The sequence below is a fragment of the Chrysochloris asiatica genome, unplaced genomic scaffold (assembly GCF_000296735.1).
Source record: "Chrysochloris asiatica unplaced genomic scaffold, ChrAsi1.0 scaffold00029, whole genome shotgun sequence".
Lineage (NCBI taxonomy): Eukaryota > Metazoa > Chordata > Mammalia > Afrosoricida > Chrysochloridae > Chrysochloris > Chrysochloris asiatica.
Genome location: NW_006408547.1, coordinates 4953738 through 4969797, shown reverse-complemented (window position 1 = coordinate 4969797; position 16060 = coordinate 4953738). Strand labels below are relative to the sequence as shown.

The 16060-nt window shown below is 38.5% G+C and overlaps 1 protein-coding gene across 2 annotated transcripts in view; it reads right to left on the bottom strand.

Annotated features, from left to right (window-relative positions):
• BIVM (basic, immunoglobulin-like variable motif containing) overlaps nucleotides 1-16060 on the bottom strand; it is an 80203-nt gene that overhangs the window by 46430 nt on the left and 17713 nt on the right. Inside the window, exons 6-9 of one of the 2 annotated variants that reach the window (XM_006846675.1) lie at nucleotides 11769-11901; nucleotides 10047-10133; nucleotides 5204-5300; nucleotides 4000-4231 (exon numbers count right to left, since the gene is read on the bottom strand). In XM_006846675.1, the coding sequence (XP_006846738.1) occupies nucleotides 4000-4231; nucleotides 5204-5300; nucleotides 10047-10133; nucleotides 11769-11901 (549 nt within the window). Of the gene's footprint in view, nucleotides 1-3915; nucleotides 4232-5203; nucleotides 5301-10046; nucleotides 10134-11768; nucleotides 11902-16060 lie in introns of those variants that run through there. The other variant, XM_006846676.1, reaches the window with a different exon arrangement.

Genomic DNA, 16060 nt, shown 5'->3' with positions numbered 1-16060 from the left:
ATAAAGGCAAGCATGAAATGGCTGGATTACAAGCTTTCAAAAGGGAGTCTCGTTTCAGAGTGTGCAGGGTGGGGGAGGGAGGCGGGAGGTAGAATCCTCATTGAATAGTTTTCATCTTGTCTAGAGGGGTCTGGTGAAAGGAGATGGGACTAAGGTTCTTATGATTCAATAGTAATTGTTATCATGACTAATTACAACTGTCTTAACTGTAAATGTAGAAGTTTTGTAACAAAAAGGGGGGAGTTGTTAAATCTTAGTCCAGGAACAGAGGACTCTAGGACCATCAAGGGAGAAGAGCATGAGTGGAATGTGGGACTCTATCCAGAGAAGCAGCGACTCCAGAGATGGAAGAAGAGATGAGGACATGGAGAGATGGAGCAGCTGAGGACTCTAGACTCATGGAAAAAGAAAGGCAATGTGCTTGTGGCCAGTAGGCAGGCTTGCAGAATGTGCTCTTTGGTTGTCTAAATGACTATATATTCCTGAGTGTTTTTGTATATAGCAAAACAACAACAAAAACAGAGGGAATAGAAGCAAATACTGTTGAATGACTGTGCACAGAGAAGATTGTAATCATTGCAATGAAACAATGAGTGTAAAACTGATGTTCTCCCATGTAAACTATCACTCAAGTCACAATAAAAACTTTAAACAGTCTATGGGTAAAACTGAGATACAGCATGTTGGTTCCTGGAATAGCTGCCTGAGCTGCCCCACTGTCTAAGAAAGGGCAAGATGGGAAGGATAGCTACTGCATCAGCTTGGCCTAATGAGGAGCAAAATTATTGTACAGCAAACAGTTACGGGACTTCATCTAAAATCGTTTTTCTTTTGCCTGTAATCTAAGTGAAAACAAATAGGCAAAGTAAGCATTTGAGTACAATTGTTAAGTGCCATCAAGTCAGTTCCAACTCAGTGACTGTATAGGGTTTCCAAAGAGCTGCTGGTGGGTTTTAACCCAAGTTTGTGGTTAAGAGTCCAGTGCTTATCCTGTAGTTCCACACCAGGACTCCTTGGATACTATGTTGTTATTAAGCACTTTTGACTCAGTTCTGACCCGGAGCGACCCTGTATAGGGTTTCCAAGGAGTGGCTGGTGAGTTTGAACTGCCGACCTTGTGTTCATGTGTACACCAAGATTTCTTGGTGGTGTTAAGTACCTTCTAGTGGAATCTGACTTTCAGTGATCCTGTATAGGGTTTACTAGGAGCAGCTGGTAAGCTTGAACCACAGACCTTGTGGATCAAAGTGACTTTTCTGTACGGCACAGTAACCCATGCACCATAGGCACACCAGGACTCTCTAGTGTTGTTATTAAAGACAGTTAAAATCAACATTTCCTGGATACTAAACATCTCCCAGAAAGAACTAGAACTAAGGGCTTTGATTTACAAGCAATTGCCTCTATAACATGCTATTTAAATAGCCCCCTATAAAGAATCTGGAGCCCTGGTGTGGCGCAGTAGGACAGCACTGGACTGTTAACCACTAGGTCAGCAGTTCAAACCTAACAGCCACTCCTGGGAAACCCCATACAGGGTCACTATGGGAACGGACTCATGGTTCTTAACAGCAACAACTAAAGAATCTGAGCAGCAAAATACTTACCACTTGAGATAATAGCAAGCATTTAAATAACACTTCCTATACCTGAGGCACAGGTCTCAACACTTTATATGTATTAACTTATTTAGGACAATTTAATAAGTAGAACTTTATCATCACCATCTTACAAGGAAGGAAATATAGAAAAATGAATCTTAACTTGCCCAAGGTCATATTAATAAAGCCAAAGACAAAATTTGGACTTCCATTCTAATTTTGTTGTTGTTGTTAAGTGCTGTGGAGTCAGTTCCGACTCATAGCGACCCTGTACAGGGTTTCCGAGGCTGAAAATCTTTACGGGAGCAGAAAGCCTCATCTTTCTCCCGTGGAACAGCTGGTAGTTTTGAACTGCTGACCTTGCAGCTTGCAGCCCGATTCGTAACCACTACGCTACCAGAGCTCCTTTCCATTCTAAGAGGAGATCCCTAAAAATAAATGGCAAAAAAAAAAATCAAATCATTTTTGAACGAGAAGTATGCAATAACTTTTTCTGTCAATTATAATATCCTTTAATAACTTCCAAGTTTATTGTCCAAGGCATTAAGTGACCATATATATCAAGAAGTCTTGATAAAAAGTGACTACGATCACTAAGTAATTTTACACTCCTTTCCTAGGTGTCACCCTATTATTTTTGATTGTTTACATTACACTTGTTTCCTTTCTTCTTGGCTCGTCATTGAAATATTTGGGTAAACTACATGAAACTGCTGCTGTCTGTCCATGCTTGATCTACAAAAATAATAACTCCATTTGAGTCAAGCTAACGCAAGAATTAAATTTTCTATTTCCAAACATAAAGTTAAATAGACATCTGAAATTACAGTCAGTTTCATTGACTGTTGTTTCATTGATTATACTCATAAAAGACCGAACTGACTAATCATTATACACTTCAAACAATCTCATAAGAGTACCCTGTGCTCAAAACAAAGGTTCAGAAAAATTCACATGAAGAAAAGTAGAAAACAAAACTTTATTTGATGAAAACTTTTTAAAAGTCCCAGTATGAAGTAACAAAACCAACAACCTACAAATCTCTTTCAATTCTTTTGCATTTCAAGCAAAATACTCTATTCACAAAATTGACCATTTCATAATATATAACCCCTTGTGTAGGCTCAACACAGATGAGAGAATAAATGGATATAAAATTCAAAAGAGAAAAAACTAAAAATATTTTAAAATAAATTATGACCCTTGTCTTTGAGGTGTATTGCCATATGGTTATCAAGATATTCAGCACCTTGTAACAACCAAGTTATTGATTTGAGTCCTGGAACAAGCCCCTGAAATGAAAACGAGACATCTTAGTCATGTGAGTCACAGATTAGCAGCAAAAGAAACCTGTACAGCAACAAGAGTGAGCTCAAATATATGAAATCCACAGTTTCCGAAAATTTAACACTCATTTGATCCAGCTAATTGTCCATAGGGTTAAAAAAGGAAAGAGTTCAAAGTTTGGAAGTGGAATATGGTAAACAGCTATTGTCGACTGAGGACCATGGACATTCCGAGTGTACAGCTCCATATCTACCGGCCAAATATGAGTTCTCACGTCATATATTATCTTACTTATAAAAACATCACATTCTCCTTGTTAATTTACTCTAACCCTAAAAAAAAAAAAAAATAGTTTATTCTGAGTTTACTGAAGTCTTTCAAGACCTAAAGTTCTTGTCAATTTTTGATGGCAACATACCTAGTCAAAAACGTCAAGACTACCGTGATTTATGTACTGTTACCCTTTCTCGCCAATAGAAAAGGTCACTTTCTTGAGTTTTTTCTCTTTTGCCTCTTACTGGAGAATCCTGAGAAAGTTAACCAGCAAATCGAATGAGGCAGGCAAGATACTACTGCAAATAAAAGAATGACTAGACTCACTAAATAATAATTTTCAATACCCTTTTGTTTTAAGAGGAAAAACTAGAAACTGAAAACCCCAACTTTTCTAGAAGAGCATATGGTGCCTTAACATCTTGATCTTACAAGTAAAACTGTGTAAGAAATGAAATCATTTCATGCTTAAGTATTTCATGTCTCCATACTAGTCCGTGAATCTGTGTGTGATGTTTTTTAGATAGCAGTCATAATTTAATTGGATTTTGTGAAACTTTTTATCTTGGCTGTTTATATGACTCTAACTTTAAAAGGACAATAATCTGTGCTTATCTGCTCATATGTCTGAGATCATCCATCGTAATCAGATACAAGCTTATTTACTAGAGAACTACAAGATTATATTTGTACCACGAAACCTATTCATAGTTAACGTCCCGGTAGACTTAAGAAGTCCCCTGCTGTCTTAACACAGCTGTTCAGTTGTAGCGGCGTCAGTCAGCCCCATCATAATCACTGTAACCCTGGTAACCGCTGTTCCTTCTCTCATGGATACTAGACATCTTTCTCCACGCTGACTCCTGATGAAAACTAGCGCTGAACGACCGGCCCAGACGCCCATGCTGTTTCTTGGAGATATTGTCTTCACTCTCAGATTTGGCAATTCCCTGGGCAACTGGGAGAGGTTGTGATTCTTGTCTAATGCTTCCAAATGGAAAGTTCCAAAGGCCAAATCTTTGCCAATTAAGTCTCTGAAATGCAATGATGCAATGCAAATTTCCACCAACCTAGGGGAAAAAAAGTTGGGTGAAGAAAGTGAATTGTACTAACATTTCTGTCCCTATAAACTGTCCTCCCTTCACCTGCCTCCAAATAGTAGTTTACCTCCAACACATCATCCAGCACCTTTCCTGTTGAGCTGCCTTTATAACATATTGTTGTTATTACAGTCATCGAGTTGGTTCCAACCCATAGCAACCCTGAACAGGGTTCTTGAGGAGCAGCTGGTGATCTTGAACTGCCGACCTTGAGGTTCAAACTAACTTTGCAGTCTAGCGCATTAATCTGCAGCACCACCCCAGGACTCTAGCAAGGCCTAAAGGAGCCAAAGCACCTCTGCAAGGAGTGCCTCAACTACTCACACAGCTCCTCATATACCTAATTTACACACCAAGACTATTTCTCCCTATCACTCCCCCATATATTTACCATTTATTGCAAGGCTTACATCAATGGAATGTCTACTCAGTCTACAGTATCTACCTTCCTCTGAAAACTGCTCCCAGCAACCTTATTTGTTCCTTGTGACCCAGTCTCATGGTCACAGTTCATGTGGATCAGGTGGGAACCCCCAACCCAAGCTAGACTAATCTTATCCATTCTGTCTTAGGACCATAGAGCTGGCCTTGAAGCAGGTCAGTTTCAATCTGGACTCTTCATCTGAGAAGAAGACATCAACTGTAAGAGAATGAGTTTCACAAAGTAAACAACAGACAAAAGAGAGGCAGGAATAACAGGTAACCTGCCAAAGAGGGAGCGAGACCAGCTAATTAGGCCATCATTCCAGCGTCTGATAAACACACCTGAATCCAGGCTAACCTCCTGCCATTGGGTTATATAAATACACCCCTGCCCTTACTAATTTCCCCTTTTCTGTTTAAACTGGTCTGAAATGTGTGATTTACAGCCAAAAGAACACTACGTAAAATACTGCATTGTTGGTCAACTGGAAATAAGTTCAGGTACGATGATGATCTTACCTTCTTTGTTTTTCGATACTGCAGCCCCCTCTCTAAGTGCCGGATGTCAAGATATTCTGGATTTTGAGTATTCAGATCAGTAACAATATCTGCCCACCTATAATTAAGCACAGCTTTAAATTCAAAATATCACCGTAATGGAACTTTTCAAGTGAGCGAATTGCTACAATGCTATCATGGTTGCTGCTATTGCTATTAAGTGACATTGAGTTGGTTCCGACTCATAGTGACCCTGTGTAGGGTTCCCAAGAAGTGGCTTGTGAGTTTGAATTGCAGAACTTGCAGTTCAAACCAACTTTGCAGTCTAGAGCTTATCCTACAGTACCACACAACTGGCAATAATTTTCTTATCTCAGGTTTGTTTCATTTAATAAATTTTAATCAATTTTGTTTTTATGACAAGTCTCTTTTTTCAACTATTGCCATGATTTTCAGCTTTTAAATGATAGTTTTTCCGATGAAATGAGTTTTATCACCTGTTAGAGGGCATTTTGCAGGCTAACAAAAAGTATTTCATATTTGCATTTTAATCAGTCAAGTAAATTTTTTAAAGATTTAAAAGTCTTTATTCACAGACATCATGACTGTGTGGAAAATCCAATGGAATTACAAAGTAATTACTAGACAAATGTGTGAATTTGTTAAAGATGCAAGATTATTTAATTGTATAATTGTTGTTGTTAATTGCCTTCGAGTATAATGCACTGGACAAAAAGGTCAGTTTGAGTCACATGGTCGGCAGCTCAAACCCACCAATGAGTACTCGGAAACAGCTATACAGGGTGGCTATGAATTGGAACCAACTCAATGACACTTACAACAATAACCAGAAAATATCCTTTGTTCAAATAAATTTATGATAACATCAAAAAACATGAAACACTGAAAAACTTTTTACAAAAAGTATATACGACTCTATACTGAAAAATATAAAACATCGCTAACAGAAATTAAAGGTAGAGATAAATAAAAATGAATACCAAAATCAAAGACTGGAAGAGTGAATACCTTTAAGAAGTTATTAACCTATGAATGCTATGAACTAGATTCTAATAAAAATCTCAATAGGCTTTTTAGCAGAAATTGCCAGGTTGACTCTAAAATCTAAGAAAAGCAAATGTCCTAGAATAGCCATCTTGAAGAAGCAGCAACAAAATCCCGAGGGAACATATTACCTAATTTCAGAAACCCCTATACAGGGTCGCTATGGGTCGGAACCAACTCGACACCACTTCACAACAACAATATACTATAGCAATTGATACTAATGTGGTATTGGTGAACACAGAGACAAAAACATCAGTGAAACAGAAGAGAGTTCAGAAATCGACCGTACAGATAAAGTGTCAATTAATACTCTGCAAAGACACCGAAAACATTAAATGGAGAAAAAAAAATCTTTTAAATAAATGATGCTGGAATAACTGAATAAAAATTGGAGGAAAAAAGTGAACGTTGACTTCTATACCTCATTATCATTAGTAAAAATGAATTGAAATAGATCCTAAGTCCAAAAACTAAAACTATAAAACTTTGTGAACAATGGGTATTCCAGAACACTTGAACAATGTGCTCATGGGGAACCTGAACATAGACCAAGAGGCAGTCGTTCAAATAGAACAAGGGGATAAGGAATGAATCATGAAAGGTGTGTGGATAGGGCTATACATTATCACCATACTTATTGTAAGAAATAAGAAAGAGACAAGGAGAGGAACATGGCTTCAACAACAGGCAAATTTATTGAAAATAAACCTGGGAGGGTGAACTCAAAGTCAAGGAAGACAAAGAGTGCCCACAACCACCCCACCCCCGGTTCCTTACAGACCGGCATATTTAAGGCAGTGAGGTCCCAGGTGCAGTAATGGGAGGATCCGGCAGAGGGTTTTGGCAAGCTTTTAATGGGTAGAATTATAGAGATGTTCTGGAAACTGGAAACTGGGGGGGGGGGGGGGGATGGGGGGGGAGTTGCGGGGCTCTTAGTGTAACAAAGACTTAAGCTTTCAGGAGACCCAAGTTTAAGCAGGACTTTATTTGGCGCCATTTTGTTGATCAGAAACAAGGTCCTTCACTCATTCAATGTGTATGCTGAGCAAATAATCCAAGAAGCTGGGCTATACAAAGAACATGGCATCAAGATTGGAGGAAGAATCATTTAACAACTTATGATTTGCAAATGATACAACCTTGCTTTATCAAAGTGAACAGGACTTTAAAAACTTACAGATGAAGATCAAAGACTAAAGCCTTCAATATGGATTGCACCTCAGTGTAAAGAAAACAAAAATCCTCACAACTGGATGAATAAGTAACATCATGATACAAGGAGAAAAGACTGAAGTTGTCAAAGACTTCATTTTACTTGGGTCCACAATCAACACTCAGGGAAGCAGCAGTCATGAAATCAAACTGCATATTGTATTAGGCAAATCTGCTACACAAGAGCTATTTAAAGTATTCAACAGCAAAGGTACCAGTTTGAGAACTAAAGAGTGCCTGATCCAAGTCATGGTATTTTCAATTGCCTCATATGCATGTGAAAGTTGGACAGCAAATATGGAAGACTGTAGAAAAATTGATACATTTGAGTTATGGTGTTAGAAAATAATGAAAGTACCACGGGCTGCCAGAAAAACAAATAGTTCTGTTTTGGAAGAAGTACAGTCAGAATGTTCCTTTGAGACAAGGATGGTGAGATTTCCTCTCTCATACTTCGGACATATTATCAGAAAGGACCAGTCCCTGGAGAAGGGCAGCGTGCTCAGTAAAGTGGAAGGCCAGTGAAAAAGAAGAATTCCAACAAGAGGGACTGGAATAGTGGCCACAGCAGTGGGCTCAAGGGTAACAACAAGTGTGAGGCACAGGATCAGGAAGTGTTTCATTCTGTTGTACAACAGGGCTACCACAAGTTAGAACTGACTTAATGGCACCTAACAACGTCATGGAAGCAGCAGTCAAGAAATCAAATAACCTAGTGCATTGGGCAAATCTGCTGCACAAGACCTTTTTTTAAAGTGTTGAAGACCAAAGTTGTCAACTTGAAGACTAAGGTGCGCCTGACCCAAGAAATGATGCTTTTGAGTTATGGTCATGGAGGAAAATATTGAAACTGCCATGGGCTCCAAAAGAATCAACAGATACATGTTGGAAGAAGTAAAGCCAGAGTGCTCCTTAGAGGCCAACATGGCCAAACTTCGACTCTCATACTTCAGACATATTGTCAAAGGAAATTCTGACACATGCTACAAATGAATGAATCTTGTAAGTATCTAAGTGAAAGAAGTCAGTTTCAAAGGAACTAAATGATATTGTCCTGGAAATATACACTTTTATGTGAAATGTCCAGAATAGGCAACTCTGTAAGACAAGAAGGTCAGTGGTTCCCAGTGACTGGTGATATGGAGAGTGACTGTTAATAGGTATGTTGTTGTTATTGTTTAATGCCACTGAGTCGATTCCGACCCATAATGACCCTGTATAGGGTTTCCAAGAAGCATCTCATGAGCTTGAACCACCGACCTTGAAGTTCAAATGACTTTGCAGTCTCACGCATTAGCCCATAGCACCACACCAGGACTCTGTTAATGGATATAGGATTTTTAAAATTAGGAACTTTATAGTGTGTGACTTATATCTCAAGAAAGTTATTGAATTTTAGTAAAATATGTACACATGGTTTTAGTCAGAGTAACCCCAAATTTAAAACAATCTAAGAGTTCATCAACAGGAGAATGATTAAATAAACAAACTGTGGTAAATTCATATAACAGGATATCACTGATGCTAGATGACAATGTTGTTGTTGTTATGTGCTGTGGAGTCGGTTCTGACCCATAGCGACCCTGAAGAGGGTTTCCGAGGCTGTAAATCTTTATGGGAGCAGAAAGCCTCATCTTTCTCCTGCGGAACAGCTGGTAGTTTCGAACTTCTGACCTTGCAATTCCCAACCCAATTCGTAACCACTACGCTACCAGAGCTCCTTTCAGTGAGTGGGTTCCAATTTACAGGGACATTATGTGCAACTTACAGTGACATATGTAATTTACAGTGACATTATGTGTAATTTACAGGGACATTATGTGCAACAGATCCAAACACTGCCCTGGCCTGTGCTAGCCCCAAAATCATTGCTATGTTTGAGCCTTATTGTTAAGGTTCTTCCTCTTTTTCGGTAGGTTACTACTCAGCAAATAATAACAATAATAATAACAAACTATTGATACACATAACAAAATGGATGAATCTCAAGTGTCGTTTAAATTAAAGCAGCAAGATACAAAAAAACATAGTATATGATTCTACTTATATGAAATTCAAGAGCAAGCGCAGCATATCTAAGACAGGAAAGGATAATGCGATACCTTTATATATTAATGGCAGTGTTCCATATCTTGGTTGGGGTGGTGTTTACCCACCGCCATCAAGTTGATTCCAAGTCAAAGTGACCCTTGTATGGGGTTTCCTGGAGTCCTGATGTGGCATTATAGGATAAGCACTGTACTGCTGACCATAAGGCCGGTGGTTCAAACCTACCAGCCACTCTTTGGAAACCCTATACACTGTAGCTATGAGTCAGCACCAACCCAGTAGCAGTTAACAACAACATAGGGTTTCCAGACTGTAAATCTTCATGGAGCAGATAGCCTCATCTTTCTCCCAAGGAGCATCGGATGGGATTAAACCATCGACCTTGTCATTAGAAGCCCAACATCAACCCACAGCACCACCAGGGCACAGGTATAAATAGTTATCAAAACTCACCTAACTACAAAATTAAGATGTGTGATTTTAAGTATATATAAATCTTACCTCAATTTAAAAAAAAAAAAAAAAGTTTACATACTTTTTACAGTGAATGGCAGGATGTTTTCGACTTGATTCTCCAATTAAGATCCAATATTCTACTTCTTGTGAGGAGAGAGGACCCCTGCTGAACAGAAAATGTATTCATAGTATATTTAATAAAGGTCATTTGCTCCCTTGAGAATATTGTTTCAACTATATTTTAACAAAGATACACTAACTTTTATTCAAAGACAGCATTCATTAAAGCTATAATAGATATTAGAGTTTCAGTTTGGGCAAAATTTGAAAGCCATTAGGTGAAAGCACAAATTAAATGTAGGTATTAGTCCCCTATTACAAAACCTAGGGCTAAAAAGTCAAAGCAGTCTGTATCTCAGCTCCTTGGATTGGGGAAAAAAAACACAAAAAGCTTGCCTATTCTTACTCTCTTCTTTTCAATGTGCACTCCGTGTGTTGTTTTAAAATGCAACCTAAAAATGAAATCCTAAAACAGTGACTTCCCTGTGGAGCTTTAATAAAATACCCAGACCCTATCCTAGAAATGTGCCAAGTAGGTCTTGGGCCAAGCCCAAGGATTTGCATATTTTTAAGAGCATCACTGGTGATCTTTAGATGCATCAAAGATGAGAAATTCTTCTCTAAAAAGTACCAAATATTTAGAAGCAAAATCTCATTTTGCACTTGAAAGATGTGCTAAGTAACACAAGTTTCAGGTAAAAACTATGAATAATAATAAACCTCACAAAAAAAGAGATGAGTAATACATTCAGTATGTGGAGAGACTAAGCGGTTTCCCTTTTACTATTCAATCACAAAAACACAATGGTCAGCCTAAGTCAGGGTTCTCACCCACCCAGCTCAGTGGACCTCCAGCCTCAGATGACCTATTCCTATTCCCAGATGACCAACCTGACCACTAGCCTCCCACATAAGGGGTCAGTTACTAAGATAGCACCACTAACAGGGATCCAGACATGAACGAATCAGAGCCTCAGCTAGGTGAGGACAATCCTGGCTGCCAGTATTTACATTCAAACTATTCACTGCTTCTGTTTCCACCATTCTCTACCAGGACAATTGCTCTTTTAACTCTCATGGTATTACCACATCACATCATGAAGGAAATGTGCTAAGGAGGGAAAAAAGTATTAAACTTAGTTACCCCCTCTCTATTTGTAAGAGACTGTCTCTTTGAAAAACGTTCAAGTGTACCTGTATGTAAAAACATAGTTAATAAAATACAAACTTTGAATCAAGAAATAAAGAGCCATGTTTCCTGTAGTTCAAAATAAAAAGTGATTCTTAACGTCTTTGTAGCAAGACAAAAAGGAAACCTTGATCAATCCTGCTTTTCAGAATGAAATGAGAAAGGAAGAGGCTTTTTCATTTGCTCAGTTGTGACAATATTCTTGACACTGATTCTCTAACGTATTTTTGACTGGATGAGCCCACTGAGACATAATATGTGATGTTCTTTGTCAAATGTTTTGTGATAAACATAGAAGTGACGTTCATATGGCTTTATGTTGTAATGATTCTAAATAGTATCTAAGTGGATAATATTAAAGCAACTAGCTAAACAGAATTCTGGAAACAAAGGAAAACAAGCTAAAATCTTTAAAGAATGCAGGATTTCTGCAATCTAACATAATGAAGGACTCTAACATAAAGGAAAGCAAACCATTAAGTCTCTCAGTTTCAGGAGATTAATAACATATCCTCCTGGTAAAATATCTGCATAAAATATTTTAATGCTTACCTAAATGCTTTATTAGCTTTCACCGGGGTTGCTTCAAAGCCAATTGGGCAAAAATAATGATTTTGGCAATGATAAATATAAGCCAGTGATTCATCTTTCAATCCACGAGTTAACTTGGACAAGGCACCTGAAGCTACAAAAACAAGAACAAACAAAACTGAGGACCATAAAGCAATGTCCATGCTTTCCGTAAGGGCTAAAGTAAGGACTTAAAGACAGAAGAGAAATCACTTGGAATACAGACAATATTATTCACTGCGGCTGAGTCCGTTGAGACTCACAGCGATCCTATAAGACAGAGTAGAACTGTCCGTAGAGTTTCCAAGGCTGTAAATCTTTATGGAAACAGACTGCCACATCCATCTCCCACGGAGCAGCTGGTAGGTTCGAACTGCTGACCTTTTGGTTAGCAGACAATCTCTTAATAGCTGCGCCACCAGCGCTCTTTCACACTGACTAACATTACTGGAACAAAAATGAGAAGTTACTGAAAGATATAAAAAATATTAATAAGCTCATTTTGTCTTATTGAAATGCAGATAAACTGAGTAGCAAACTATAGAAGTGAAATACTTCTGTGCTTACCAAAATCTTCAAATAAAACACATAATTATTGCATAAACTTCATTTTCAGGTTTTACACTCCTATTACTAAAAGTTTTTGAATACCCTAATATGATCATTCTGATTTGTTTATAAATTATATAATGAACTATCATGCAAATGTATTTATAAAAAGTATTTTAAAAGCAGAAATTTTCATGAGATTACAAGAAAGACAGGATGATGTTTCCATCTAACACCACAGAAAGCATTTTGCAACGCTTCTGTGGTACATAAATCCCAATGTGAGGACCATGACTGGAGAAGGATCAATTCCAGGTAATAAACAAGTTCCTACAGTGAAAACCTTTCCCACTAACATACACTTTAATCTTTCTACAGAAGTTACAGACATTGGAGGAGCAGTTTTCCTATGCTGAGAACCACAATGAGATACAAACATCTCTAAAGAGATACAGCATCCTCTTAAAACAGTATTTCTCACATTGATAATAGCTGAAAAGTCATTTCTATTTAGCTTAAGAAACAAATTTTACCAGCACTTAGTACTTAAAGCTATTAACAGTGGTTTCATTAACTTACATCTCCTGGAGGAAACTAAATTATTCATTAACAAATAGCCCATTAAAACTGGTAATTCTAATAGTAGGTAAAGTAGATACATACTTGTCAATCATAGTTTTAATAATTTACTTTCTGGGCACTGAAATACCTGAAGACCACTAAGAATAGCATGTCCAAGAAAGAAAGCAGAAAGACAAGGAGACAAGAGTCACCATAACCCAGCTACACACACCCAACACAGACACAATTCATAGTCCTCCAGGAGACAATAACCTTGTGGACTTAAACTCTTTCTCCAGGGTTTTGGCTACACCTTTCCCACAGACTTCCAACTCTAAGACCTACCATCAGAGCACTGATGTGCTGCAAGAGAGGTGTTTTCCACTAAAATCTTCATTTCCTAATGATGAAGGATAAAGAAGTCTTTCTTCATTTTTTGGTTGGATTACCATGTTAATTTAAAACCTGGAATCCAATGGCAACTCTAAGTTATGAATTGTAAGAACTAAAATTCAAAAAAGTGTCAATAGTTTATGTTTTATTTTGTTTTCCCATAATTGAGCTTATTTAGCATAGTGGTTACAAATCGGGCTGCGAACCTTAAGGTTAGCAGTTTGAAACTACCAGCTGTTTCACAGGAGAAAGATGAGGCTTTGTTCCCGTAAAGATTTACAGCCTCAGACACCCTGTGCAGGATCGCTATGAGTCAGAACCAACTCCACGGCACATACCCACCACCACCACCACCACCAGCAGCGGAAACAAGTATAAATCAATGGATTTAAGCTCCTTATCATTCAATAATCACAAAAAGATGGTTATATACATAACTGGCTTAAAAAATCCTTGCAATCTTTTTATGAAAATGCCCAATGAATGCTTTCCTCAATAACTTTTAGCTTTCAATAAAAAAAAACAAACAAACATGTTTTATAATTTATAAACTTAGAAATCTAAGTATTTCATACTTTCTGCCTTTCTTAAGTCAAATGTAATACAATAGCTGACTCCTTATTCGTGACTACAAACAGAAACCACCTTAATGTCCTGGAATACATTTAGGATTTCAGAGGTCAGTATTGTTGTTGTAAGGACCATGGATTCGGTTCCGACTCCTAGTGACTCTGCACACGGTTTCCGAGGCTGTACAAAAGCTTGCCCCACATCATTTTCTCTGTTGAAATGCTCTGTACCACAGCCTGGTTTTTCATATTGCATAAAAAAGGTGTTTCTTCCACAGAGAACAGTTCCTGAGCTTAACAAAATCAGGTGCTGCTGAAAGAAGTTTTGTTCTCTGACTTCCAAGTTATGTAGTAAGATAACTGAGAATCTACATTTCTAAAAAGTTACATGGTGATGTTGATGATGGTCCAGGCAACCACATTTTAAGACCTATTAGTCTAGAATTAGAGGGAAATTAATTTGATTCAGTAAGTGATTTTGGAGCACTTACTAACTAGTCCTGGTGTGGCGCTGCGGGTGAATGTGCCAGACAACAACAACACTATTAATTATGGAGTCCTGGGGTTAGTGTTGTAGGCTAAAGCACTGGACCGCAAAGTAAGTTTGAAACTACAAGATCGACGATCCAAACCAGCTGCTCCTAGGAAACCCTATAACAATAGGGTTGCTATGAGTTGGAACCGATTCAACAGCACTTAAGAGCAACAGTATTAATTATCCACACTGGTCTGTCAGTTTGTCATACTGCAGAATTCTGCACGTTGCTGTGATGATGCAAGCTTAGTCACTAGTATTATAACCAGCAGGATCACCCATGGTGGACAGATTTCACCTGAGCTTCCAGACAAAGACAAACTAAGGAGACATGGGCCACTTCTGAAAGGTTAGCAACTGAAAAATCTTATGAACTGCAGCAGAATGTTATTAGATATATTAAATATAGTAATATAAAATTAAGACTTTATGACCAACACCAAAATATTGTCATTCATAGTCCCAGAAGACAATCCCAAAAATACCACTGGGGAAGAGCTGCCTCCTCAAAGTAGAGTTGACCATAACGGTGTGTGCAGAGCAGTTACTTACTTACTGTGGCCCGTACAGCCAAATTGCCCCATTCTGTGATATAGTGTAAACTCTAGTTTCTAGGCCTGTAATTATGCACCCATTTTGAAATGAGTTGCTAAGGAGTATAGATTAAAGTGGGCTAAGATTACAACCTGTATGCTGAACAAATAATATGAGACGCTGGGTTCTATGAAGAAAAACGTGGCGTCAGGATTGGAGACTCATTAACAACCTGTGATATGCTGATGACACAACCTTGCTTGCTGAAAGCGAAGAGGACTTGAAACATTTACTGCTGAAGATCAAAGAACACAGCCTTCAGCATGGATTGCATCTCAAAGTCAAGAAAACAAAAATCCTCACCACTGGACCAATAAACAACATTCTTATTAATGGAAAAAAGACTGAAGTTGTCAAGGACTTCATTCTTCTTAGATCAACTATCAATACTCGCGGAAGCAGCAGTCAAGAGATCGGACGACGCATTACATTGGGCAAATCTGCTGCACAGGAACTTTTTAAAGTGTTGAAGAGCAGAGATGTCAGCTTGAGGACTAAGGTGTGCCTGACCCAAGCCATGGTATTTTCAATAACCTCATATGGATGCGAAAGCTGGACGGTGAATAAGGAAGATCATAGAAGAATTGATGCCTTTGAGTTGTGGTGTTGGAGGAGAATACTAAAAGTGCCATGGACTGCCAAAAGAACCAATAGATCTGTTTTGGAAGAAATGCAGCCAGGCCAGAGTGCTCCTTGGAGGCCAAGATGGCTAAGCTTAGTCTCTCATACTTTGGACATATTGTCCAGAGGGAACAGTCGCTGGAGAAGGATGTCATGCTGGGTAAGGTGGAGGGTCAGAGAAAAAGAGGAAGACCCCCAACGAGATGGATTGGCCAGGTGGCATCACTGATGGACTCAAGTGTGGCAGCGGTGGTGAGGTTGGCCCAGGATCGGACATTGTTTCGTTCTGCTGTGCATGGGGTCGCTATGAGTCGGTTCCGACTCGATGGCACCTGACAACAACAACAAGATTGCAATGGAATTAAGTATTGAGGATGCCGCTTAGGAGAGGATGTGACTCAAGTCACCATCCTTAGTTTCCCTTGGGGGCGAGGTCTGACTGCAATTCCTAT